Below are 25,357 nucleotides of genomic sequence, written 5' to 3'. Positions count from 1 at the left end.
ATGTCAGATGATTTATCTTATCTTCAGAATGTCATTACACACTCTCTGATGTTACAATTTAAACAAAAGGCCATTTTTCTCCAGGTTGCTCTTCCCATGTTCATGTTTTCAAACAAAGCAGTTACTGAAGCCGGGAATAACCCTGCCAGTTTTCCTCCCATAATCGTACGGATTGGCTAGACAAAGTACTCTGAAGACCTCAGGACACTAATAGACTGTTTCTCAAGATCAGTGTCAGAGATACCAGTGTGATTGGATTATTTTTAGGATCTAAAGCTAATCCAAGATTTTTGTTCCTGTGTTTTGGTAGGAAAGCCCAGTAGTTTCTTTCCAGACGACAGTTTTATAGACTCTGGAGAAATTGATGTTGGCAGACGAGCCACACAGAAGATCCCTCCTGGTATCTTTTGGAGATCTCAGGTGTTCATCGACCACCCAGTGCATCTGAAATTCAATGTGTCTTTAGGAAAGGCTGCTCTGGTTGGCATCTATGGCAGAAAAGGCCTCCCACCATCACATACGCAGGTAATGGGACTCCATTTCAATTAAATAATAGTTGTCTTAAATTGTATTCTCTTATGGCTTGTTGTTTTATTTCAGCTATTTCTTTCAAGAATTTGTTGCATGCTTGCAAGATGTTAAAAGTCATCTATCCAGAGAGATTATCAAGTGACAATTGCAAAATTTACACACGTTAACCTGGTGGGCTGTAGGCACAGGCAAAGCAGGCAGTTGCCTAAGACAGCAAGCTGCCAGAGGAGGAAAAGGGGTTTGTGGGCTGGTGGTCACTGAGGGTATCGTCTGGTTGCTCCAAGCAGCGTGAGATACCACCTTCCCCATCCAGTGCCCCTTGCAGCAGCAGCCACGCTCAAAGTACATCAAAAAGAACCATCTCTTAAGCAGTCTCGTATCTCATGTCTGTCTCCCTCTTTCAACGCTGCCTTTCCCCTTTCATGGTAGGAGCAAGGCCCCAGTCTCTCACCCTCATGGGAGCAAGATTCACTTTTGTCTTCTGCGCTGAAATGTCTTGAGCCAACTCTTCACATTATGCATGTTGACTGTCAGATTAGACTGAGACTGGTCAGGGCCCAGTAACTGGTGTATAACCAAACAACATCAAATTTTTACAGGAAGCCACTGGTTTACTTAAGCAGAAATCAAGATATAGTTATTATTCTGTAGAACTAAAATGAAAGCAGTTGCTTTTCTTGACACGCCTTGGCAAAAGCCATGTCAAGAAATCGCTTTCTGGGAAAAGCTCCGAAGAACCATCCCCTTAAATAAGGATTTTGTACATTATTTTCTCTACTTTCCCTTTCAGTTTCTAATCTGCTCTTAACCAGATCGATTAATACATTAGGGCATAACTCTCACTGGCAGTGCAAAGCATGTTACTCCCACTTGCATCAGCAAGTTATCAAAGTATTACCAGGTTTATATTAATGTTGTAACTTACCCTTGCCCTCCACTATTAACTGAAAAGCCTAGCAACCAACCATTTGAGATTTATAGAAATACCCTGCCTTTATTTTCTTTTTGAACAAACAAATATATTTGTTACAATATTTCTGGGTAATATTGTATTTTCTACATATTAGCACACCTGCAACTTATTTATGTCAAAGAGGTGTCATAAATCTACACATTCTCTGCCTACTTTTCTGCAGAATTAAAATATTTCAATAGGATCAGCAGGTCATAAATTCAGTGACACAGTAGTGCTCTTATTGCCCATTTTTAATCAATCTATTTTTACAGGGAGATTCAAATATTTAAAACTTAAAACTCCTGTATTACTTAAGTAAAAACTCAAGTCATGGTCGCATAATGGTAACCGTAGATCAGAAGTCTGTATTAACTCTGATTTTACTTTTTGTTATCATTATTGATTTCTGTTATGGAACAGGAGTTATTACATGAATAGTTTCAATTGTTTAAATAACAAATGTAAAATTCAACACCTAAACCTCAAGTCTATTGAACTTAAAGCAAAATCTTTAAATGTAGCAGGTCACTACACCCAACCATAGCAATGTTTTAAGCAATTAAGAAGCCCACACTGACTTCACCATTGCTGCTGTTTTTAGTTTAACCTCATTTTTGCTGGGATGCTCTGAGTGAGTTGGCAGTGTGAGGACCTTTCCCATTTAAAACAGCGTGGTTGTGCATCACCAGTTGAAGCCTCAGCTGAGAATGAGACGTTAAATGTGGGATGTGGCACATGTTTGTCAATATTACATGCTGGAGGAGGCAATGCACTTGCTCAGAGTCCTTCTAAGTGCTGCTTTTTGTGTAGCCACTAATTGAGAGCTGCCAAGTATATTAAAAAAAATCATCATCTGGACTAAAACATCACTAAAAATGACCCGAGGGACATTTTTATTCAAACAATAAAAGTCATGGTACACTAATAGAAACAGATCCCAAAACCCACCCTGTTCTGAAAAAATAATTTAATGAAACTGCGGATATTGAAACAATATTGATATATTACTTGTTAATATTTAATTTAGTTTTGAAATGATCCCTGTTCCTAGATTTATTATTTTATAAACCTGCCATCAGTTAAAACATTGTCCTCCTTCTGCATATTTTTATATGAAGTTTAATCCTTAACATTTAATCTCAGCATAGTTTAACAGCCGTAGGAGTCATTAAAGAGGCAACCTGTTTTCTGTGTTGAAATTGTGCACTTGTCTCTCGTAGTTAATACATATTACACAAATCTCATCTTTTCTCTTGCATAATCCAGAGTATCTGCTGCACCACATAAATCTACTGAATGAGTGTTATATTTCCAAATTTTGTAAGGGATTTCATAAACAAGACTTTGGCAAAATGTATGTTTAGAGCAGTGATACAATCTCCTCCGGAATAATTTAATAAAGGGTCATATTTTTTTCCCCAGCCTATCTAGTTGATAGCAGTAGTAAAATTCTAGCTGATAATCAGATTTTCTTCTGTGTTAGATAATTAGATATTTCTTCGGTTTAGATAATCCGACATCTTCTGTAGCATAGGCCTTAACATAGTCTATTCTCTTTCAGGATCTCTGAATTGATCCCAAGGCTGTAGACCTTGATCATATATTCCCAAATGTGGTAAAATGTTAAAAGTCGTATTTATCCATGCTAAAACAACAAACTGTTCCAGATTCCCTTTGGGAAACTTTCTCTGCCTGTGGTGATCTGTCTTCTGTTGGTTGGGGATTGCCAACAACCGTGGACACTAATAAACAGGAAGAGAATGCGAGCTCCAAATTTCTGTAGTCTTAGAAATAGAGCCTGCAGAAGTCTAAAGTAGTTTACTGTTAACTAAAGGAATTTCTTCTCATTCTTCTCAACAAATCATAATAAAAGTGACACAATTTTATTGTGGTCTATTAGATTTGATCTTTATAGATCAAATAATTTTTTAAACTCTTTTTAACCTAGGCCAAATTTTGTTAAATCATAAATTTTAGGGATTGGCCATCACAGCTTGTGGGAGGCATTTTTCCATTTCTACAATTTGAATTTATTAACATAGTATTTTATCTACGATTTCCTTGCAATAACTCTACTTGCATATTAAAAATCTCTGAATGTATTAAAGTGCAATAAAGCACAATCCATTTGTGGTTCCATTTATATTTACAACTGGTAACTAGTACCTTTGCAAAGTCATCAACATCCGCAGCAACATCTTGCAAATATTTATAAAAATAAACTTTTACTTTTGGCAGGAAGCCCCAAGTAGGCATAACCCAGATTGGACTGTAACAACAGCAGCTCACCGTAGCTGGGTACCTTGAAATTGGTTTCATCTCACTAAGCTTTAAGCACCTACATCTAGTATGTAGATGCTCGTGAGGCACAATCCATGAGACATTTCTTAGATGCCAACTTTGGGATGAGGCAGATTGCATTCTAGGAGTGTCTCTTTCTTTGACTGCAATCCAGTGGTTCTAGAAAACTAATTCAAGCTGCCACGGAGATGTCAGCACTTGGTGAGACGAACTTTACCTACGGTGTCTGCAGTTACCTGTACCTTTTAAAAATCTGTCCCATCATACTCCAAAATGGAAATGGAAATAGGTAGGTTTTTCTCTTACTGGTTTTAACTTCTTCGCTACACCTGGCCCATGCGTTCCTCACTCAGACTCAACCCCGCTGCGACATTCCCAGCAACCAAACAGCGCTGTGACATCCTCTGTCGCTGCCCTTCTCAGCTGTGTCCTGCCCAGACAGAGCTGACGAGGAGTCAGCCTGGACAGTAGCTCATCCTCAGAGGGCCTGCAAATATCTGGCTCACACAGTGTCATTCAAACCAACCTCTCACTAGTACCATTAAACTAAAAATCACTAAAGCATTATAATTTTTCAAAACAGAAACGTATAATTTTAATTATATATTTTTAGATTTCATATTTGCATTACATTTTTAGATTTTATATTTTTTTGTGTTACATTTTTATAATTTGCATTTACATTCTATTTCTTCAAAACAGAAAGTCTGTCTCTGGCAAAGCTCACTTGGATAGACACCCAAAAGGAATGTCCTTTGCAGGTGTGCCAGCTTTTACGTTCTCAAAAGACACTTCAGCACCAAATTTGAGTGATCTATATACTGACATATAGCAAAAAAATTAAAGCAGGGCTCAAAACTTATTTCATGTACATGAATAATTAAAAATACAGTAATTAAAATACCCTAGGGACAAATTTTATCATTTCATGTGCAAGCTAGGTCATATATAGCTTATTGGTTGTTGGAAATAAACACTTTTAATTTTTTTTAACTTAGCAATGACTTCAGAGGAAAGAACATGTCATCAAGTCTTTATCTTGGTTGACTTTGAACAGACAACTTGACAGTATAACAACAGAAGCACCCGAATTTTGTTACAGTAAAGTCAAAAGGGATAAGAAGCCTAAATATTGTTGCCACACTCAGCCAACACTCAGCAACCATTCAGTGCAGCAACATTTACTGGTACAAAAATACCACATTGCTCCTTTCTGCCTGTTTTCCTCCTCCTTTCCTACGAGCTTATTTGACCAGCTGGATGAGAGAGGCAAAACCAAGTGAAGCCAGGGAACAAAAAAGCTAAACTGTGCCCCAGCTGCTGGATTCTGCTCTCAAGATGTCCTGTTCACCTAAACACATAATAAAAGTCAGATTAGATAAGGTGCACTTAACATTTGTGATGTCTGTTAGGCTTGTATCTGACTCGCCCCATTAATATATTACCAGATAAATTGTAGAAAGTCAGTGGAAAGTTATTTAAATAGGGAACTAAAGATAGCTGCAATACAAGTAGCAAAATGAAAGCAGTTTTTCAGCTGAAGTTACCCTGGCAAAAAATAAATATGTCCTTTTGAGGAAAACTTCCAAAAGCCACCCTCTAAATGGGACTTTTATACATTATTTTATCTCTTTTCCATCTTCATCTTCTACGACCTTTTAACCACTTTTGCTACTGCTTTGAGATAAAACCCTTGCTGACTAAGCAAAATACTTCTGCAAGCCCTCTACCAGAACTTACTTCCAAATACCTCTTATCTTTTTCTTGGTGACCCATAGCAAGTCTGGCAAACAGCCCACTTAGGCTGGGTACATTTTTCTGTCTATTTACCTTATTAGACAAGACACAAAGAAGCTAACAAATAAGCTTATCATCATACTTACAGGCAGTTCAGGTCCCTGGACCTCACGTTTCCGTGCCTTTGTTTCTACAGAATGAGAACACATCAGGAGGGTCAGTATGCCCGAAATCACATTCTAAATAAAGATGATTTCTTGATTCATGTAATTGCAGAAAAATACTTTCATATACTAGCTATTTCCAAAACAGTTACTTGCAAGTAGTTCAGGAACATACTTGAGTTACCAGAGAAAATCCTGTTTATAATGCTTCTGTAGATGTACGTTTCTAATACTTGATATGAAGTATGTCTGTCTCCCTCATAAGACAGACCCAGAGCAAGAGACAAAGCTTGAGGAAGCCTGAAATACCCACAAACATCACTCTTTTTTACGTTTCAGTTTGACTTCGTCGAGCTCCTTGATGGAAGACGTCTACTGACACAGGAGGCGAGAAGCTTAGAAGGACCTCAGCGGCAACACAGAGCTTTTGTGCCCTTGTCCAGCCATGAGACAGGGTTTATCCAGTATTTAGATTCAGGAATATGGCATTTAGCCTTCTACAATGATGGCAAGGAGTCGGAAGTGGTTTCTTTTCTTACTACTGCTATTGGTAAGGATTTCCTGTATTATTCCTAAACTCCTAAATATGCCTTGAGGCCAGGTATTAACGCACATACTCAAATTGCATGGTAGCTTTGTATGGTTTCAGAGAGAATGCTTGTAGGGGATATATTTAGCAACAGGCTGAGTACTCTGAGGCCCTAAATATCTCATAAGTATTTTGTAGACCTTTTTAGTAACTATATCCGTAACGAGATTCTACCCAGTGCCAAAGATGGATTACAAACTTGAAATTCCCTGCTTCATTTTCTTCCTTTGATTTTCTTTTTATTTAGGTTTTTTGTTTGGTTGGTTGTGTTTTTTTCTCTTTCTGGAGCAGAGGTATAGGAATGATAGAAGAGCACACAGCAGCACCACGCAACAGTTTCGTGTGACAGGCACTCCTGCCTTTGAGCACCGTCAAAACTACTCAAGCTGGAGTTCAGGCAGAGTACTGGCATCAAAACTCCAATAAAGAGCACTGCAAGGCTTGCTAGTAGGAGACCCAATATCAGGAATCTCTCTTTCTCTCTGCTAGCAGAAAGAAGCTGAGATTCTTAAGAAGAACAAATTAACTAAATAGGTCTCTAATTTTCTCTGGCAATAAAAGTGCCCTGCCAGTCCAGTGCAAAGGCACCAATTTGTTGCTGTCCAAGGAGGAAAGGATGCAGCCTGCGGGCTGCCTGACAGCCTAGCGCACTGGGTATTCTTCCTCCACCCTGTAAATATCAGAATCTGTTTCTGATTCAGTAATATTTAATTTTAAATTTGACTGACCTGCTGAAACTGTTCATAGACCCAAATTCATTTGGTTGTAATTTAAAGATTGCTCCATAAAACTAGCACTCAGCTTTCTTCCAGCCACAGTGATTGTTTAATGGACTTTTTTTCTTTGCTGAAAAAAGCAGGCTCATTCCAAAGCTGCCATTAATCCCTCTCCCAGAAGAGGCATTGGTGTTGAGTCTCAGCTGTCTGCAATAGTTCCCTAAGAGCTATGGGCTGTAATTTGTCTTGGCAGGTTAATTAAAAGTTTAGGTGTTATTAAAGCAAAGTCATTAAGATCCCAATATTCCGTTTTAGTGCTAAAGTTTATCTAATGCAGAAGTGGAAACACTTCTGCAATACGCTGTGTTAAATTTAAAACGTGGAAATGCACATGTTCAATCCTGTTCGCAGTTAAGCAACACTAGAAGTAGCTGCATGTTAGCTTATGAAATTGCAGTCCTGCTCTATAGAATGCGGTTTACTTTCATTTAGTTTGCTTTAGCAATTTGAGTGTTTACTGACACCGACCACCTTCTGCTCAGAAGAACCTCCAGGTATTCTTCTGAAAGCGACTTTTTTTTCCTTGTCTACGAATTTCTTCAGTTTACAATTTCCCATCACAGGGAAATCAGTAAGGCTCTCACAGCAGAAATCACTTTCAAAGCACGGTCACTGGTTGTTCTTGTTTTCAAAGTGATGCTAAGTGTTCTAGCCAGACTTTTCTCTTGGCCTCATTGCACTAACATAGGGGGAAAAAAAAAGACAAAACATTCTTAATTGGCTTTTGAACAGTAGGGGAATGGTGTGGGTGAGAAGCACGTCAGACTGTCTTTAAGGCAATCCTATTTATTTGGTTTATACTCTGCTGTACCTTTATGACCACGTGATAAGCAGAACAGTCCGTGATATATCCCGTTAACCTTGAATCATTCTGCCTTTCAGTACAAGGAGGTTTTCTTTTGCTATACAACGAGAGAGTGCTTTGCCCCATACGTGGGAATCACTTTGCCCACTGGCAGCTGTAGAGCAATGCAAAGCTATAGTGTACAGGAAAAACTGTTTAGGTACAAGCTATGCACTTTGAAACTCACTTGAGATAAGTAAAAATTTTAGATAGGAAGATGTGTCTTCCTGGCTAGAATTATGCCAGAGAAGCGCAGCATTTTTGTAAGTACCTTAAAACCAGCTAATAGCCTTAACAAGGTGGTACCTTTCTTCTTAGTCTAGATTTCACCAGTTTGTTAAAAAAAATCAAGGCAGGTGTTTTGTGTAAATGTACTGTAATGCTTCAGAACCTTTCTAGTGTATTCATGAGGGCTGGCAAGACATGGTTGCTACATTTTAAGTCTATAAATACTATAGCACTGTAGTGTTATAATTTTTGTCAGTGCCAGAGCAAAGAGGATACAGCAACCTGACACAGTGTTTATGAACCAGGGTGTAAAATTGCAATACCATACAAATAAATCAAGTCACATGTGATGGGAGCCTTAGATCTATCTGTGTGGGGTGAGGAACCTGCAGAATTTTTGTGTTGACTGTCAGAGGCAAGCTGCTATTTAATTTGATTTCTGTGGCAGGAGCACATAGAAAAATCTCCCTTTATTATTGCACAGGCATAGGGCTTACAGTGAGAGTGTGTTTGAAAAGTGTAGCTGTGATGCGAGAAGAAGTAGGACCCGGTGATCTGAGAAGAGGACCAGCAGCCTGGAAGTCCTGAATTCTGATTGATGTGCTAATTCTGACCCATCCCGGGCTCACGCTTCAGCTGCTCACCATGTAAAACTGAGGAGAGTGGCATTTCCCCAGAGATGCTGCGAGGCTGATAGAGCTGCTGGGAAAATACATTAAGCATTAATTAATAATCACGGGTAACAGTAGAAAGCACAAAATTGATAATGGTGATCATAATGATAAGTTCATAAAGCCAAACTGTGCAGACCTTCCTCAGGCAGATCTCCCGTGTGAGTAAGGACTCACCTGAGTAAAGGACCATAGCTTTTACTTCAGGAATAAAAATGTTGAATGGAAAGGGTGCTGATTTTCCAAGCATATCTGCTATGTTCCAGCAGACCGAACTTTTCAGAGCCAGTAAAATCATTGCAGGCTCTGTATGACACTATCAACTGCAATTACTGTGCAGTGCTTGTCTGGAATGGTTTGGCCTCCATTAATTCTAGTAAAACTGGAGAAAAATGGAAAAAAGCATCTGTATTCCCAGTTTGATAACACACAGTTAATTTCATAAATTGTGAGGCTGTCCGTCATACAGTTTTGGAATCTGATATAGCTATAACTAAATCCACTCAGGAACATTAGCATTGATTTTGAGGGCAGGAGATGGCAGTTCAGCCCGTTTTCTAAAAGGATGTGGAACCATCATCGCTTAAAGAGTTAGGTGGTGTCAAAATGTGCGCCTGTTACAGGCCACTGCACGTAAACCTGGGGAGGATACAGCATCGTAATGCCTGTCACAGCTTCTGCTTCTGCATAATACAGGCAGTTCAGGTGGAGGGAAAAAAGATTATTCTAGGAAAGTTTTCATCTTTTAATAGCATTTTTATATCCCATTCCTCTGAATTACAATGCAAGACATTATAAAGGAATGGACAATCAAGGTCTCTCAATAATAAATTAACCTTTTTGTAAATGACATTGGCGGCACTTTCCGAAATTTCTAATAGAAACACTCCTCTGAAAAGCGCCTTGTGGATTCACCTCTGCCTGATAGTGGTGATTTATTCGGAGCAGTCTTGTATAAGTGGAGCAAAATAGCAGGCGAAGGAATCAGCTGGAATCAGCACATCTGAGACAGAGATGTTGGCCAAAAGTCTGCTCAGTAGAAGCAAGAAACATCTGAGAGCCTGAAAACAGCATCGACAGAGTGAGAGAGAAAGTGTCTTCCAGCAGCTGCTACTGCTGAGCTCAGGCAAGCTTGACTGTGCAGGGCCACTGAGAAATCAAAAGGAAAAGTAAAATCAGCTGTCAGCGAGAGGAGAATCTCTGTTTACCAGCATGTCACCCAACAAGCAACAGAAAACACATGTAGAATACCCATGATAGGATGCAAGGTTTCATCTCACTTTTATCTTCTGCAAGAGACAACGTTTAAGTTTAAGAAAAAGACCGTTGTTCCTCCTGCCGCCTTTGCTATCCATAAAGAAAACTACTGTAAGTACTTTCCTCCATCAAAGTGCAAAGCGAGCTGGCAGTGTTATTTATAAGGGGCTGCCAGCACTTTGCAATATACATCAACAGGCGAGCTCCCTTCCTGCAACAGCCTAAAATATAACCCACCCCCATACGGTCCCTAGGACAGCAGCTCACACACAAGCAGGGTACCAACAGAGCAGCACTTCACAGTAGGACTGAGCTTAGAGAGAAGAAATTACAGGGCACAGGGGCAGGCATGGGACTGGGAACCCTCCTTGCATGAGAGGTGACAAGAATGACTCTTCCTTAGCTCTGAGTGCAAATGCCTTTTTGTTTAGCTTGTTCTTAGCAAAGGAAAAAGGAAGAGCCCGAGTAACTCCGATTTGCTTCCCTTATGTGTAGGCTAACTTAAACTCTATCAACTTCCAATTCAGAAGGGATGCATAAGTGTGATCCATTTACAGTCTCATAGCCATTCGCATTATTTACACTTGCTTTGCTAATGTCTGGAAAAGTCTAAACTGGTTTCGTGGAAATAGTGAGGAGTCAGGAGACTGTGCAGACTAACATGGGGTGTGATCTGTTCCGACTTACATTTTCTTTTACCTCCTTAATGCCTGAGTTACTTGACTTAAAACTCTCCCATGTATGATCAGACCTTCAGGACTCTGAATGAGGAAAAGTGGTTTTAATGTCCCAGCTACCCTTTTCTGAACTTCTCCTTACAGTATATCCAGCAAAAGAGGCTGAAAGTGTAGCAGTACCTTGCTGAACCAGGACCCTTGAACTGTTAACGGGACTCCAGTTGCTCCATGGCAGTGCTCAGTTACTACAAGTGTTGTTCTCCCCTATTACATGAGTATGGCCATCTTAGCCCTTCCCCTGTTTCACAGAGGGACTTCTGAGCACTTCCACCTTGTGGGAACCCCCTACAGATAATTAATTAGTAGCCTGTTCCTTCCCAGACTCACAGCTCTTCTCTTGCTCTGTACAGAAAAAGAAATACAGCGGCATATGAGAACCATGGCAGGGAGGAATATCACAACTTCATTTTTGATGTTATTGGTCTCTCTCCTGCAAAATAACAGCAGAGCTTTGCATGCTTGGCAAATAGTTTTTTGCCTTCAGCCCTGTGTGTCCCATTACAAGCCTTTCCTTGACAGACACTCTATCAGATGGTCAGTGCCTTTTTTGATTACCCTCTTGTTGCCGCCACTCCGTTTTTGATGCTTTGTTTGCTGCTTTCAGCTCTTACCGAGCTTCTCTGAGTGTGGTAAAGCTTGTATGTCTCAGTCAGGTAGTATTTAGAAAAGATGATACAGTCACTCAATTCAGGTAGGAGGCAAAAAGGGCATTTATGCCAGGCTGTGTTAGGTTTTTTTTCCTTGTGAATTTGGTCTCATGAATGATGTTAGGTTGACAGGTCTGCTTGATTGAAAACTTAAGCTTACCCACGGAGTAGAATAGAATCATAGAATCATAGAATCGTTAAAGTCGGAAAAGACCCTTAAGATCATCGCGTCCAACCGTTAACCCAGCACTGACAAGTCCACCACTGAACCATGGCCCTAAGCACCACGTCTACCCGTCTTTTAAATACCTCCAGGGATGGGGACTCAACCACTTCCCTGGGCAGCCTGGGCCAGGGCCTGACAGCCCTTTCGGGGAAGAAGTTTTTCCTCATATCCAACCTAAACCTCCCCTGGCGCAGCTTGAGGCCGTTCCCTCTCATCCTATCACTTGTTACTAGGGAGAAGAGACCGACCCCCCACCTGGCTACAGCCTCCTTTCAGGGAGTTGTAGAGAGCAATAAGGTCTCTCCTCAGCCTCCTCTTCTCCAGACTAAACAACCCCAGCTCCCTCAGCCGCTCCCCATAAGACTTGTGCTCCAGACCCTTCACCAACTTCGTTGCCCTTCTCTGGCCACGCTCCAGCACCTCGATGTCCTTCTTGTAGTGAGGGGCCCAAAACTGAACACAGTACTCGAGGTGCGGCCTCACCAGTGCCGAGTACAGGGGCACTGTCACCTCCCTGCTCCTGCTGGCCACACCAGTCCTGACACAAGCCAGGATGCCACTGGCCCTCTTGGCCACCTGGGCACCCTGCTGGCTCATGTTCAGCGGCTGTCGACCAGCACCCCCAGGCCCTTTCCCGCCGGGCAGCTCCCAGCCGCTCCTCCCCACGCCTGCAGCGGTGCCTGGGGTTGTTGTGCCCCCAGGGCAGGACCCGGCCCTGAGCCTTGCTGACCCTCATACAGTTGGCCTGGGCCCATCGACCCGGCCTGGCCAGGTCCCTCTGCAGGGCCTTCCTGCCCTCCAGCAGATCGACACTTCCACTCCACTTGGTGCCATCTGCAAACTGACTGAGGGTGCCCTCGATCCCCTCATCCAGATCGTCAATGAAGATATTGAACAGGACCGGCCCCAACACTTGAGCCCTGGGGACACCACTGGTGACCGGCCGCCAACTGGATTTGACTCCATTCACCACCACTCTCTGGGCTCGGCCGCCAGCCAGTTTTTAACCCAGCGCAGAGTGCACCCATCCAAGCCATGTGCAGCCAGCTTCTCCAGGAGAATGCTGTGGGAGACTGTGTCAAAGGCCTTACTAAAGCCCAAGTAGACACCATCCACAGCCTTCCCCTCATCCACCAAGCGGGTCACCTTGTCATAGAAGGAGCCCAGGTTAGTGAAGCAGGACCTCCCTTTCATAAACCCATGCTGGCTGGGCCTGATCCCTTGGTTGTCCCGCACTTGCTGCATAATGGCACTCAAGATGATCTGCTCCATGACCTTCCCCGGCACCAAGGTCAGGGTGACAGGCCTGTAGTTCCCTGGATCCTCTTTCCGACCCTTCTTGTAGAGGGGCGTCACGTTTGCTAACTACCAGTCATCCAGGACCTCCCCGGCTGACCAGGACTGCGAATAAATAACCGAGAGAGGCTTGGCCAGCTCCTCTGCCAGCTCCCTCAGTATCCTTGGGTGGATCCCATCTGGGCCCATGGACTTGTGAGCATCCAGGTGGAGGAGCAGGTCGGTGACTGCCACCTCTTCAACAACCGGGGCTTCCTTCTGCATCCTATCTCCATCTCCCAGCTCAGGGGCCTGAAAAACCCGAGGATGACCAGTCTGACTATTAAAGACTGAGGCAAAGAAGGCATTAAGTACCTCTGCCTTCTCCTCATCCTTCGTGGCAATGTATCCCTCCGCATCCAAGAAAGGAGGGAGATTCTCCCTGGCCCTCCTTTTGTCGCTGATATATTTATAAAAACTTTTTTTGTTGTCTTTAACGGCAGTAGCCATTTTAAGTTCTAGCTGGGCCTTCGCCTTTCTAATCTTCTCCCTGCATAACCTCACAACATCCTTGTAGTCCTCCTGAGTCACCTGCCCCTTCTTCCAAGGGCGGTAAGCTCTCCTTTTTTTCCTGAGTTCCAGCCAAAGCTCTCTGTTCAGCCAGGACGGTCTTCTCCCTCACCTGCTTGACTTACGGCACATGGGGACGGCCTGCTCCTGCACCTTTGAGACTTTCTCCTTGAATAACATCCAGCCTTCCTGGACTCCTCTGCCCTTCAGGACGGCCTCCCAAGGGACTCTGCTAACCAGACTCCTAAACAATCCAAAGTCTGCCCTTCTAAAGTTCAGGGTAGCGGTTTTGCTGACCCCCTTCCTTACTTCTCCAAGAATTGAAAACTCTATCATGTCATGGTCGCTGAGCCCAAGACAGCCTCCGACTGCCACATCGCCCACCAGACCCTCCTCTGTTCATAAACCACAGGTCCAGCAGGGCACCTCCCCTGGTTGCTCGCTTACCAGCTGCGTCAGGACGTTATCTCCCACACACTCCAGGAACCTCCGAGACTGCTTTCTCTCTGCTGTGTTGTATTTCCAGCAGATATCTGGTAAGTTGAAGTCTCCCACGAGAACAAGTGCTAGAGGTTGTGAGACTTCAGCCAACTGCTTGTGGAATACTTCATCTGTTTCCTCGTCCTGGTTGGGTGGTCTGTAACAGACTCCCACCAGGATATCTGCCTTATTAGCCTTCCCCCTGGTCTTTACTCATAAGCACTCAACCTTATCATTACCTTCGTTGAGCTCTAGACAATCAAAACATTCTCTAACGTACAAGGCTACCCCACCACCTCCCCTTCCTTGCCTTGAGTAGGTTCAGGTTATGCTGCAGCACTGCAAGGTGTCTTCCACTAAACATCCAGCTGGTCACAGGACTTAAGGTCCTTCAGTGAGAGTTGAATTAGTCCATGCAGAAGGATGACAAGAAGACAGGAGATGATTGCCATCTCCATCCTAGCCAAATCCAGCCCAGCCTGATAGGTGGGGTGTCACCTGGAGAGCCAGAAAAGTGGGGTGAACTCCCTCTGTCTGCGCTTTCTATGAGCTGCAAGAATTCCCCGCTCCAAGCAGGTGTAGTAGTGTGCTCGGTGAGATTTCACTTTTTCATCCAGCTTATGTGTAAATCTAATCTGTTTCCTTTATAGCGCTTAATAAAAAGCAAACATAGCCTGAGCCTGGATCTGGGAATGGGAGGAGGGCTGTGGGGAGGTGAAATTTTTCACATTACTTTGCACTCCCTGCACCCAGAGGTTCTTTGTTTGCTATTCTTGGTAAAACAGTGATGATGTTTTTAGATGGATAGTGATACAGCCCTTAAAACTTTAGCACCTGGAAGTCAACAATAGCTTTATCAGTGCCCCCTTAATCTTTTCACCTTTTTACCAAAATTGATGAGCAGGCTCATTTCCCAGTGAAGTGAGCCAAGGGGATGAGCATGTTCCAGTGTTGGAGTTTATCTCCCTGTCTGCCTTTTCGGATAACTCCTAACAGATCAAGCATTGCTCCTGGTTCTTAAATCCCTTTCAGCTTCAGTCGGTAATGTTTGTACATGATCCTGTGGCACACCGTTCCCTAAATGTTACCTGCAGCTTTCTGCCTGCTTCTGCTGGACCTGCAGCACTTCCAAGAAACCTGAAGTCAGCCCAGTCGTTTCAAATCTACATGTTATTCGTGATGACCTTTTTTCTCTCTGCAAGTGTCTGAAACAATTCTTACATAATAACCCTGCTTCCCAAGCCATAATGGCAGGCAAAATTATTATTTCAGGATTTTTCTTTTGAAGACGTAAGGCATCTCTAATAAAGGGGAAATTAGGGACACATCTGAGAGATAATTAAATAATAAGAAGCCTGTAAAGGTCAGATACTTGGCCATGAAAACTTCCACAGCTGCTCTTTCCATACAGAGTGTATCTCTTCATTGATGCTCTGTGAGTAAAAGCTAGCAGTAGAAAATTACAGTGTGTAAAGCTAGCTTAGCTTTAAAGCAGAGATGGAATAATGTATTTAATGTTACACTTGAGCTTTCTATTGGTTTTAGTTTTTTATTTTGGTTAGTATATGTGCACTCCTCTTTCAATGGATCTTATGGTCACAAGTGATAATTTGGATGGGAAAAATAGAAAAGCAGACACATATTTTCATTTCTATTGTATTTATTTTTGTGTATATTGTATTTATATTCTTTTATTGTACAAAAGAGTAAGCCATGTTTGTAAAGATTGCTTGGATGCCAATAAGTATTCATCTCAGTAGAAGTTAGACATCTGAATGTCTTTAATGATCCAGATTTTGTCTGGTTTTAATCATGCTTTAAAGTGGTAGAAAAATGAAGGTAGATTTGTCTTTTTGAAAACCTTTGCCTACATCTGTACTTACATGGGCTGGTAGCCTTGAACTTGCTCGTCAGTGTGCTGTTAGCAGGCAGGCAAGTTCTCTTGATCTGACAGAGCTTGTACAAAAGGTTTATTGATTGGGGTAATTACTTTAGTTTTAGGGTCAAGAAAAGGTTTATTTAATACTGAAGTTAAAGCCTTTTTCTTTCTTTCTGTTATTTCTGTCCCCTTTTCTTCAGTTCAATTTTTTTCAGAACAGCAGAATTCTGCCTTAATAACACGGCATATAGTGCTATCTGAGGGTTTCTGGAGAAATGTGTAAAACAGTGCATATGGTTTTCATTTTTACACTTTTGTATATAGCTCTTTCCATGCACCCCAGACTGCAGGCTAATGTAAGCACAGCTTGTTTTATTCCTGTGTCGTATTACCGAGCTGCCAGAACAGCTCTGTGCAGACTTTTCTTTCCATGAATGCTCCCCTGCTAAAGCACAGAAATAAGGTTGCGGGAGCTACTTGTCCACTTCAGCAAGCAAAAGGAGAACCCTTTCTGTACTAGAACAACAGACCTTTTAAAGACTTAATTTTCCAAAGGCTGTACTAAAGTGTACGTACTTGCATGCAAGACCACAGAACAGAAGAGAACAGAAGCCAACAACATTGGCACCTCAGGAGTTACCGGCCCAACCTCTCCTTTTGCACGGGGGCCGAGTGGGATGAGAAGGACGTAGTCTGTACAGTAACTCCTGACATATGTTGCCTTTTTAAATTATAATGGCTGGTCTGTGTATTAGATGTGTGACCGCTTTCTTTTTCTAAGTGCTACAACAGTCTCAGTAAAAGAGTTAGATAAATTATGTTGAACTGATTTCTAGAGGGCTTGCTGGAGGCTCTGAGAAGGAACAGGATTTGACCAAGTTTGTGCAGCGAGTCTGCTGGAGGCAGAAACGGAGCCGTAAGTTCTGCTTTTTCTCTGGCTCTGACTGAAGACGACTGAGAGCTCCATGCAGTTGCCTGAGCCCAGGCATCTGGCGGCACCTGAGATTCCCCGAAGGCATCTCTGCAGGAGGGCAGATCTGACGTAAAACCTAGAGGAGACTCAGGCTCTTCTGTAGCAGTGGCTGGAGACCAGGCATCGTACTGGAGGGCACGTCCCTAGCACCAGGCACCTGCCTAATTGAACCTCAGACATCAGGCATTCCAGCCAGTACATCCTTATTTATCAGGCTGGATATATGTCCTAAAGACTTTCTGTATAATGAAATGTAATCTTTAATGCACCCAAAATTATAACATTGCCAAGGTTTCATGGCATTTGTTTGACCAAATGAGGTCACGTTTGAGGTCCTCTCTGTGTGTGTATGCAAGAATGGTTTGCTTTTTTTCCCCTAGAATCCCCCAGCTTACAACATCATTTAAAATGAAACTCAAGGCCAGCTTTAGCTTTGCCCTGAGCTACGAGAGCAGAAATTGTAATGTACTGAACATGAAGTAACTTCCCGCTTGCTAGTGCAGCTCCAGAAGTTGAACCCTGAAGGCTGAATAATTGTTGTTTCCTGTATTAGTTTGTAACAATTTAGGAGAGTGGGAAGGTACAAAAAAAAATTCTTTGCAATCCCTTGGGCAAATTGGGGATATGAGAGTTTCATTTACTGGAGCAAAATTCAGGTTTAAAAATATTCCAGCTGCAAAAAAAGGAAAACTAAGACGAAAAGAAATGTTCGCAAGGTGTCTTTCTAGATCTCCGCAGCCTTGTCATATGTATGTTACAAGTACGGGATTAAAGTGGTGTTGTGCTTAGAAGCTGCATTGTGGAAGGCAAAAGAAGGCTTCAGCCCAACAGCCACTCTTTGTTTAAAATCTTTCACTGATTTTTTTTTTTTTCCCAGCTAACTTCTAACCTGTGATCACATTTCAAGTGATCTAGAACAGAGCGTTTTTTCAGATGGTCAATGTACGATTCCTTAAGAACTGCATTTCACAGAGCCTTTCATGCTTTTAGCATTGCTCACGTTCTCAGGGAAGAAAACAGTGTTCCCTGTATATCCCTATGAACAGCAGAAATACATTAGCAGGATTTTCTAAAAGTTGGTGAAGTCAAAGGAGATTTTACCATTAACTTAAATGGTAGTATACATAGACCAGTGCCCAAGTGCTTTTGAAATCCCATTACACCTTATGCTTTCAACATCTGATAGCTTTAGATTATAAGGCATTCTGCACTGGAAAGATTTCTTCTGAAAAAGGAAGCCGTAAGAGAAAGGAATGAATCAGTGAGATAAAGCTCGCTCTCAAAGGGCAAACCAAATTCAGACCAAATGTGGCATAGGCTTCTGAAATGGTTGGGCTTGTTCTCTTCTTTATTTACTCCCCAAACGGTTCCCATTTGGTCCCTGTTTCTGTAGAACAGAAGTTGAAAAATAGTGCACAAAAAAAGCTGTTTTTGTAGTATTTCCAGCTGGGCCTGGAGTCGAATGTGCTTGAAATGGTGTGAGAAAGACTGACATTATTGCGGTGAGAGCCATTCGAGTACCTGGATAGGTATCTCAAGCCAGGCCTAGAAGCAAAAGTACAGACATCTCGAGGGAAAATGCACTCACATGATGTACTGTCAAATTTGGCAAACTCAGCAGCTCTTGATGATTTCAATAAGCAACACAAACTGATCCTGAATGCCAAACCTCTTGTGCTTCACCATCACCTTTTAAAATGATCCAGCCTCTAGAGTCAGCGCTGGCTGGAGCGGGTATTTGCTGTCGGTACACTGATGGAGATGCGGGGTATCTGCCATTGCAAATTGCTTTTTTTTAAAAAAGTTCTTACAGAAAAAGAGTGGGGGGAGAATAACATGCAGTTCGATACTGTGATTGCTGTATTTCACTCTGACTTTCCAGAATCCAAGTGATTTAAGGAGTTGTTTAAAGGACTGCCTGCCTGTTGCCCTTTTCCTAATTTAGCATCCTTATACCTGCATGTGGAGGTTAGAGTTCCACTGGGATATGAGAGCAAAACAGGGTTATATGCATGGATCTTTAATTAAAACAGACCTCCCAGTCTTCAGAAAAAGAAAAAAAAAAATCAAAATCTGGCACAACATCAAGTGGCATTAGCAGTATCAGCATCACACTAGGTGCCCTACAGAAGAGGAAACTGTGAAAGAGCACTCAGAAATAATGACTGAGTTTCCATGATGCTGTCAAGACTTTCACATCCCTGGCTGCCAGGTGTGGATTACTTGAGCTAGAAATGTAAAAGCCTTATAAAATACAAATGAAGCAGAAAAATCGAAACCTCAGCAGGTGAGGATGTACCGTAAGAAGGAATCAGTCCTTTCAAACTTCAGCTGGGGAAGGAAGAGGAGGAGCAAGAGAATACCAGACCCAGCATTTCCACGTTTCCTTTGTTTCCAGGGCATTTTTTTTCCCCTTTCTTTTTTTGGCTCATAATGTCAAATCTGATATTTCGAGATATCTGAAACCTGTTTTATCCCCTCTCACCTCCACGTCTCCCTTGGCATTGTTATCACAATTACAAGGGCAGGTGACAGTTCTCTAGGCTTAGAATCCAACCTACCCTGCAGTGAAATTCAATCGAGTAGCATCATTTCTTTGAAAAATAAACAAGACAGCAAGCTCTGCAACTGGGAAGTAAATTAAATGTGTTCACAGGGCTTCAGAATCTTCTTTGCCTTTCATGTTATACTGCCTGACTTCCTATTAAAATTATTGCTAACGTAGTCAGGGCAGTGACAGGGAGCATTTTTGGGAAAGAGAGATGTTATTGCAATGAGCTTGTACGTGACAGCTTTATCCTGAACAAGCAGGTCTAGGAGAAAGAATATGTGGCTTGCTAAGGTTGCTCTGGTGCAGCAGCAGAGAATAAGGTGAAATAATGTGGCGTCCCTTCACTCTCCCATGGGATGTAATTCACTGTAGGGTGAGAGGGATGCTGCGCACTGCTCGTGGCCCTTTTGCGTTGATGTGGCTCACGCAGAGGATTTCAAGGTTAGATAGGAACCGTGGAATCCACCTACCTGCTGCCCTGCTCCATGTGCGCTCCCTCCCTCACAGCAAAGCATCTTCTTTAGCCAGGGGATGTGACTAGGCAGAAAATAGGTCAGTGGACAGTCAGGAACTATTTCTTTCTGTGTGACGATAAATATATGTATTTATTTGATACAGTAAACAAATCTCCTCTAAGTATTTGTTTTACCTCCATATTTTTTTTTTTAATTTACTTCCTATTTTTAAATTAATGCATCTGTGTATACAGAGGGTTGATGTTTATAGGGAAAGGGTACAACCATTTATTACACCAATCAGATGTATGCAGTATCTCCCTGGGTTGGTAGATTAGTAGGTGTGGCAATTTACTTTAGGCTGAGCAGCTACATATATCTTCTCACCAGCACAGAGCAAAAGATTTTGAGGCCATTTCTTGTGTAGAGGTGGAGTAGACTACTAGTTGAAGAGGCCAAACAGTGAGGATACCTAAAAAACCTGGCTCTTTTCTTTGCATCTCACTTCTGATATTGAATATTCTCATTGGTACAAGAAGTTTCATTTTCTTGGACCCTTCATTCCAGAAACTGAGATTAGCATTGATTCATTCAAGTGTAATTCTTCTACCGCAGCGCTATTCCTACATGTTTCTGACACCAAACACTGCCGGTTCCAGAACAACTCTTTGAGGTTATCGAATCAAATAGCTACATTTGAATTCGTACATCGCCGCTGCACTGAATGGCATTTAATCAGTTCCTAGAAAGCAGTCCTGGTGGTTATTAATTCCCAGTAAGGCTACTGCCTTCAATTGCCAGCTAGATAACTATTTTTTTCTTTGCCAACAGATAGTTGCCTCTAAATGCCTAGGGAATGATGATGCTTGGTGGCAAGTGTAAGCTATAAAATATTTATCTTTAACACATAATTGTGTTACTGCAGCCTCTTAATAGGGTTTGGTGTCAGGCAAACCTCTGCCTTGGCCTCTGGCCCAAAGATATAGAAACAAGCTATTAAGTCGAATGTTGCATAGTAAATTAATAAGGTGGAAATGCTGTTAAAGTAACTATACCGCTGACCGACAAACACGGTGAGTATATAAAAAAGAAGTCCATCAAGAGTCTAACAATTTGTCTACCTCCTTAATATGTTTATTGTATTTCATCCAGATAAAGGTAATTCATGTAGGTAATTGTAAGCCAGGCTGACAGATCTTCATAGAGCTCACCGCAGCAGAGTTGGCTTTCACGGGGCTTTTTGTCAGCAGCAAAGTGGTCCCCTGAGCAGACCATGAGCCTGGGAGCTTTGTCGCTGTCGCGTGAGTCAGTTTATGATACGAAGCAAACGGTGTGTTTGTCTATGCCTCAGATTGCCAGCCTAAAAAAAAGGGAATGGTAACAATTAGCAATTTCCTATTGAGCTCGGTGATGCCCTTAAATGAAATATAGTCTTAAATGAAAGCCTGGGCAGGATTGTGCCAGTTTATAGCTTCTCTCAGGGTAAGGAGTGATTGCAGTGGGAAAACAAGCAATGAGATAAAGGTTTCAGCCAAGTTTCCCTGAAAATCTACCAGCTGTGAGATTACTCGTGCTGAAAAAAGTCCTCTGAGACAAACGGCAAAAATCCCAAAGTATCCTCAGCAGCTGTAAGTCACTGTGGTGCATGAATTAAAGCTGGTTTGCTCCAGACCATCATCTGTTTCTTTCTCTGCTTTGATAATTAAAGCTTTTGAGCGGGAAGGACCTTAAAGAGTACTTCAGAAAAAGAGTTTTGCTCTGGGAGAAGTTTAGGTTTTCACACTTAATGAATGTTTTCCATCTCTCATTTTTATGAATCTAGAAGCACTTCTGTACATCCTCCTTTTTCTGAGCGGGGTAAGCTGGACTAGGGTAGGGAATACCTGCTGCCACAGACACAGCATTTCTGTACCGTTCTCCAAAATGAGCAGTGTGGATCTGAAGGCAGTGTGGCTCATTATGTCATTTACTCCTTCTCTCAGAGGAGATCTGGATGTTTACAATATTTATTCAGGAAATTACTTGTTTTTTCAGTTGGTAATTAGATTTTGAAGCTGGCAGGACAATTACTTCCATACGCAAGCTTCTGCAATCCCCATCTGAAGACACACCACTTTAAGTTTTGCGGGTCCCCGGTGTGAGCTGTTTGCGTTCAGGAGGTTTGCTCCTGCTGCCGTTGGTTGTTGGAAGGTGGCATGGGAGCTGCATTTTCAATGTTCTCTTTGGACACGATAGCAAAACCATATGAAAGCATCATGCATCTTCCATTGGCTGACCCTCCAATTAATAATCATTGCCCTCACCAGCTGTTGTCAATCAGATCAGAGATCTGGAAGCCAAGAGAAAGCAGTGGGAGTCAGACTGAAAACACAGAACATATATCACTTTCTAAAAAAGAATTGTCCATGGTCTCACAGTGAACTTTTTAACAATTAAATAAAACAAAACAAAACATTGTCATGATTCTCCAAAGCAGTTCCCATGGCATTATTCATAAAACACCATATGGAATTTTGTATATATTGGAAAATAACCGTATAATTATGTGTAACAGCTTACAGAATAAGTTGTAGAATGGAGACTAGAACCTAGCCATAACTGCAGTGACCTGTTTTTATTTATTGATTGACAGTTTGTCACCTCTGTAGCAATGTTGCCTATGGACATACTTAAAAGACAGATAATTGCTTTGTGCCACTAACTTAAGGTCTTCCTAAAAGTAAAGAGTTTGATCTCTTCTGTCATCTAAGTCCCATTAGATAATAATTAGGCTAAGTCCTAGCTTCTGCAACAGATGTGCAAACTTGTCCATTTGATTCTTCATTCTTTCTAGGGTTCCCCCATGATGACTCCCTAATTTCTTATGCCAAGGCAATCATCACCTCCTGTTTAATTTGAAAGTTAGGTATTGGAGCAGTGTGCACGGATGTGTGTGCACGTACCAGGTATAAATTTCAGAAGGGACGGAAAGTCAAGTCAGCCCTCCAGCTGGCACAGTCTGCAACCACTGAAACTAAATTCAGTCCTGGGGTGAAGACAGAGGTTTTTATGGGAAGTCTTAAGTGCGTATGACTTCCTAATGCCTGCTATCTTCAAAGTAAAAATAAATTCCAGTTTGTGATTGTACCTAGGAATATAAATAGGACCACGCTCAGTATTGCACACACAACTCTCGGGCTTGTTGATCACAAGCCTCGTCACGAGCCTTGTTTGTTCTCATTAGCTCTGGAGTTCACGAGAAAAAAGCAGGTTCATTTAACACTTCCTTTATGGAAATACTTTGAGTTGTTTTGGAGTAGCTTTGAGGCAAAGAGGTACTGCATGAATCTTCATCTCTTTTCAGAGTTTGATTCTCAGTAGTGAAGAACTTTTGGGAGTGGGCAGAGACCTTAATTGCCCTGAGTCACACCAGGCAAGTTTGGATGCTTAACTGCTAAAAAATGGTAGGTGGCACCAGCCACTGCAGGGGAAGAGTTTCTTTTCACTTCATCTTGTCTCTATCAGGCAGGTTATTCCAGGGCAAAGTGAGCGCATGTAAAACGAGAGCACGTTGGAAATGTTACTTTTGGCTATATTAGAAAAACAAGGAGCATCAGAGAAAGCAATGAAGTAGGATGAAGGGATTTTTAAGGGTCTGCTGCATTATTAATAGTATATGGTAGTCAGGCCACTGTTAGGAGTTTCTGAGGTGCTTCAGTGAAGAAGGTACAATGGGTTTCATTCACCTGGTTTTTTGTTCCTTTTGTGTTGGCCACAACATGGTATGATGCAGTTAGGGCACGTTTGCAAAGAAGAGTCTGGGAAATCAAGGACTGAGGAGACAGGGATATATGAAGTGATATGTGTGCATATCATTGCATTTTTGCAAAGTGAAATGCCAGATCTGTCAAAAAATATACGCGAATATTTTTTGACATGCGTTAGTTTCAGTCACTGTGGATGGGATCTGACCAATTATAAGTGTCTTTGATGACAATATCTGCACCTGAACTAGCCAGAGGAGGAAAGGACGCACCACTGGAGTAAAGGCCATTAAATGGATTCACCCGAAGAGTCAGGAAAGTTTGATTACCTAAACACAGGTGCGCTCCATTTCTGTGGTCACTCTGAACTTCTGGATCCCATTATACAGTCAGTGTGGTGGATGAGAGTCATTTGGTCTAATCTAGAGTAGACATCTAACTGGTGTACTGAGTCTTTCCCGTCTTGTCCTAGGCATCACAAGTACATCAGCTGAACCACACATTGAGGGGCTGGAGCGTGTCCAGAGGAGGGCAACGAGGCTGGTGAAGGGTGTAGAGCACAAGTCTTATGAGGAGCAGCTGAGGGAGCTGGGGTTGTTCAGTCTGGAGAAGAGGAGGCTGAGGGGAGACCTTATTGCTCTCTGCAACGGCCTGAAAGGAGGCTGTAGCGAGGTGAGGGTTGGTCTCTTCTCCCAAGTAATGAGTGATAGGATGAGACGAAAAGGCCTCAAGTTGCACCAGGGCAGGTTTAGGTTGGATATTGGGAAAAACTTCTTCCCCCAAAGGGCTGTCAGGGCCTGGCCCAGGCTGCCCAGGGCAGGGGCTGAGTCCCCATCCCTGGAGGGATTTAAAAGATGGGGAGATGTGGTGCTTAGGGACATGGTTTAGTGGTGGCCTTGGCAGTGATAGGTTACCTGTTGGACTCGATGATCTTAAGGGTCTTTTCCAACCTTAACGATTCTATGATTCCATGATTCTGTGATAAATGCAAAATATTATTTCCAGTAACACAGATTACCCTTTAGCTGATGTGGTGCCCTGTTACACTTTGGAACAGCCGCCATGCCTGATGCTACACTGCTTTTTAGATGTTGCTTTGATTTTTTATTATTTTGAATAAATATTATTTATTATATTACATAAATATACCAAGAAAGTTGTATGGATATTTTATTCCTTTTCAAGGACTCCTTTAAAGCAAAAGCTTGAAGAAAGCTTTTAAAAAGAGTTTTTAATATACCGTAGGTGTTGTCATAACACTGGGAGTCTGTCCTGCATCAAGCGCTGACGTAGGCATTCCGTTGACTTCAAAGGTCGTGCATGCGTCACCTCTATGCCGTGTTGCTACGGCTTGCAGACCTGACCCAGAATGGTAGCGCGATGGTGAGGTTTCATGAGATGTCTGAGTACTGCGCTCACGCTGAATAGCGTGGCCCTACTCCTTCTGCTCCCAGTTTTCAGGCAGCAGAAAAGAGTTCACTTGGTTTTTTTCTCTGCTGCATTAATTTTTTTGCCACCTTTTGAGCTTAACCAACTCATTGGAGGGCCTGACAAGTGCCAGAACCAGCAGAAGAAGAGGGAGCTTAGGCTTGTACCTGGGATGAGAGGATTAGAGGAAAAGGACTGACCCTTTCAGCAACAGGAGCCGTTAAAGCTCCTTGCCCGTCTTGTTATCTTGTTTCACAATATTCACACTGTGTGTGTTTTTCTTATGTGTAAATATGTGTATGTGCATAAATAAATAACTTTTTTTTTCTAAATTTCTGCA

At 42.3% G+C, this 25,357-nt stretch overlaps 1 protein-coding gene across 1 annotated transcript in view; it reads left to right on the top strand.

The window, feature by feature from the left end:
- The window catches only part of TENM4 (teneurin transmembrane protein 4), a gene marked incomplete at its 3' end in the record, with an annotated part of 426,912 nt that overhangs the window by 245,465 nt on the left and 156,090 nt on the right, over positions 1-25,357 (top strand). The window contains exons 9-10 of the mRNA XM_082337632.1: positions 311-525; positions 6,028-6,238. Of these exons, the coding sequence (XP_082193758.1) occupies positions 311-525; positions 6,028-6,238 (426 nt within the window). The remainder of the gene's footprint in view (positions 1-310; positions 526-6,027; positions 6,239-25,357) is intronic.

This window comes from Platalea leucorodia (genome assembly GCF_965183815.1).
Source record: "Platalea leucorodia genome assembly, chromosome: 2".
Lineage (NCBI taxonomy): Eukaryota > Metazoa > Chordata > Aves > Pelecaniformes > Threskiornithidae > Platalea > Platalea leucorodia.
This window is presented reverse-complemented; position numbering and strand designations above follow the sequence as displayed.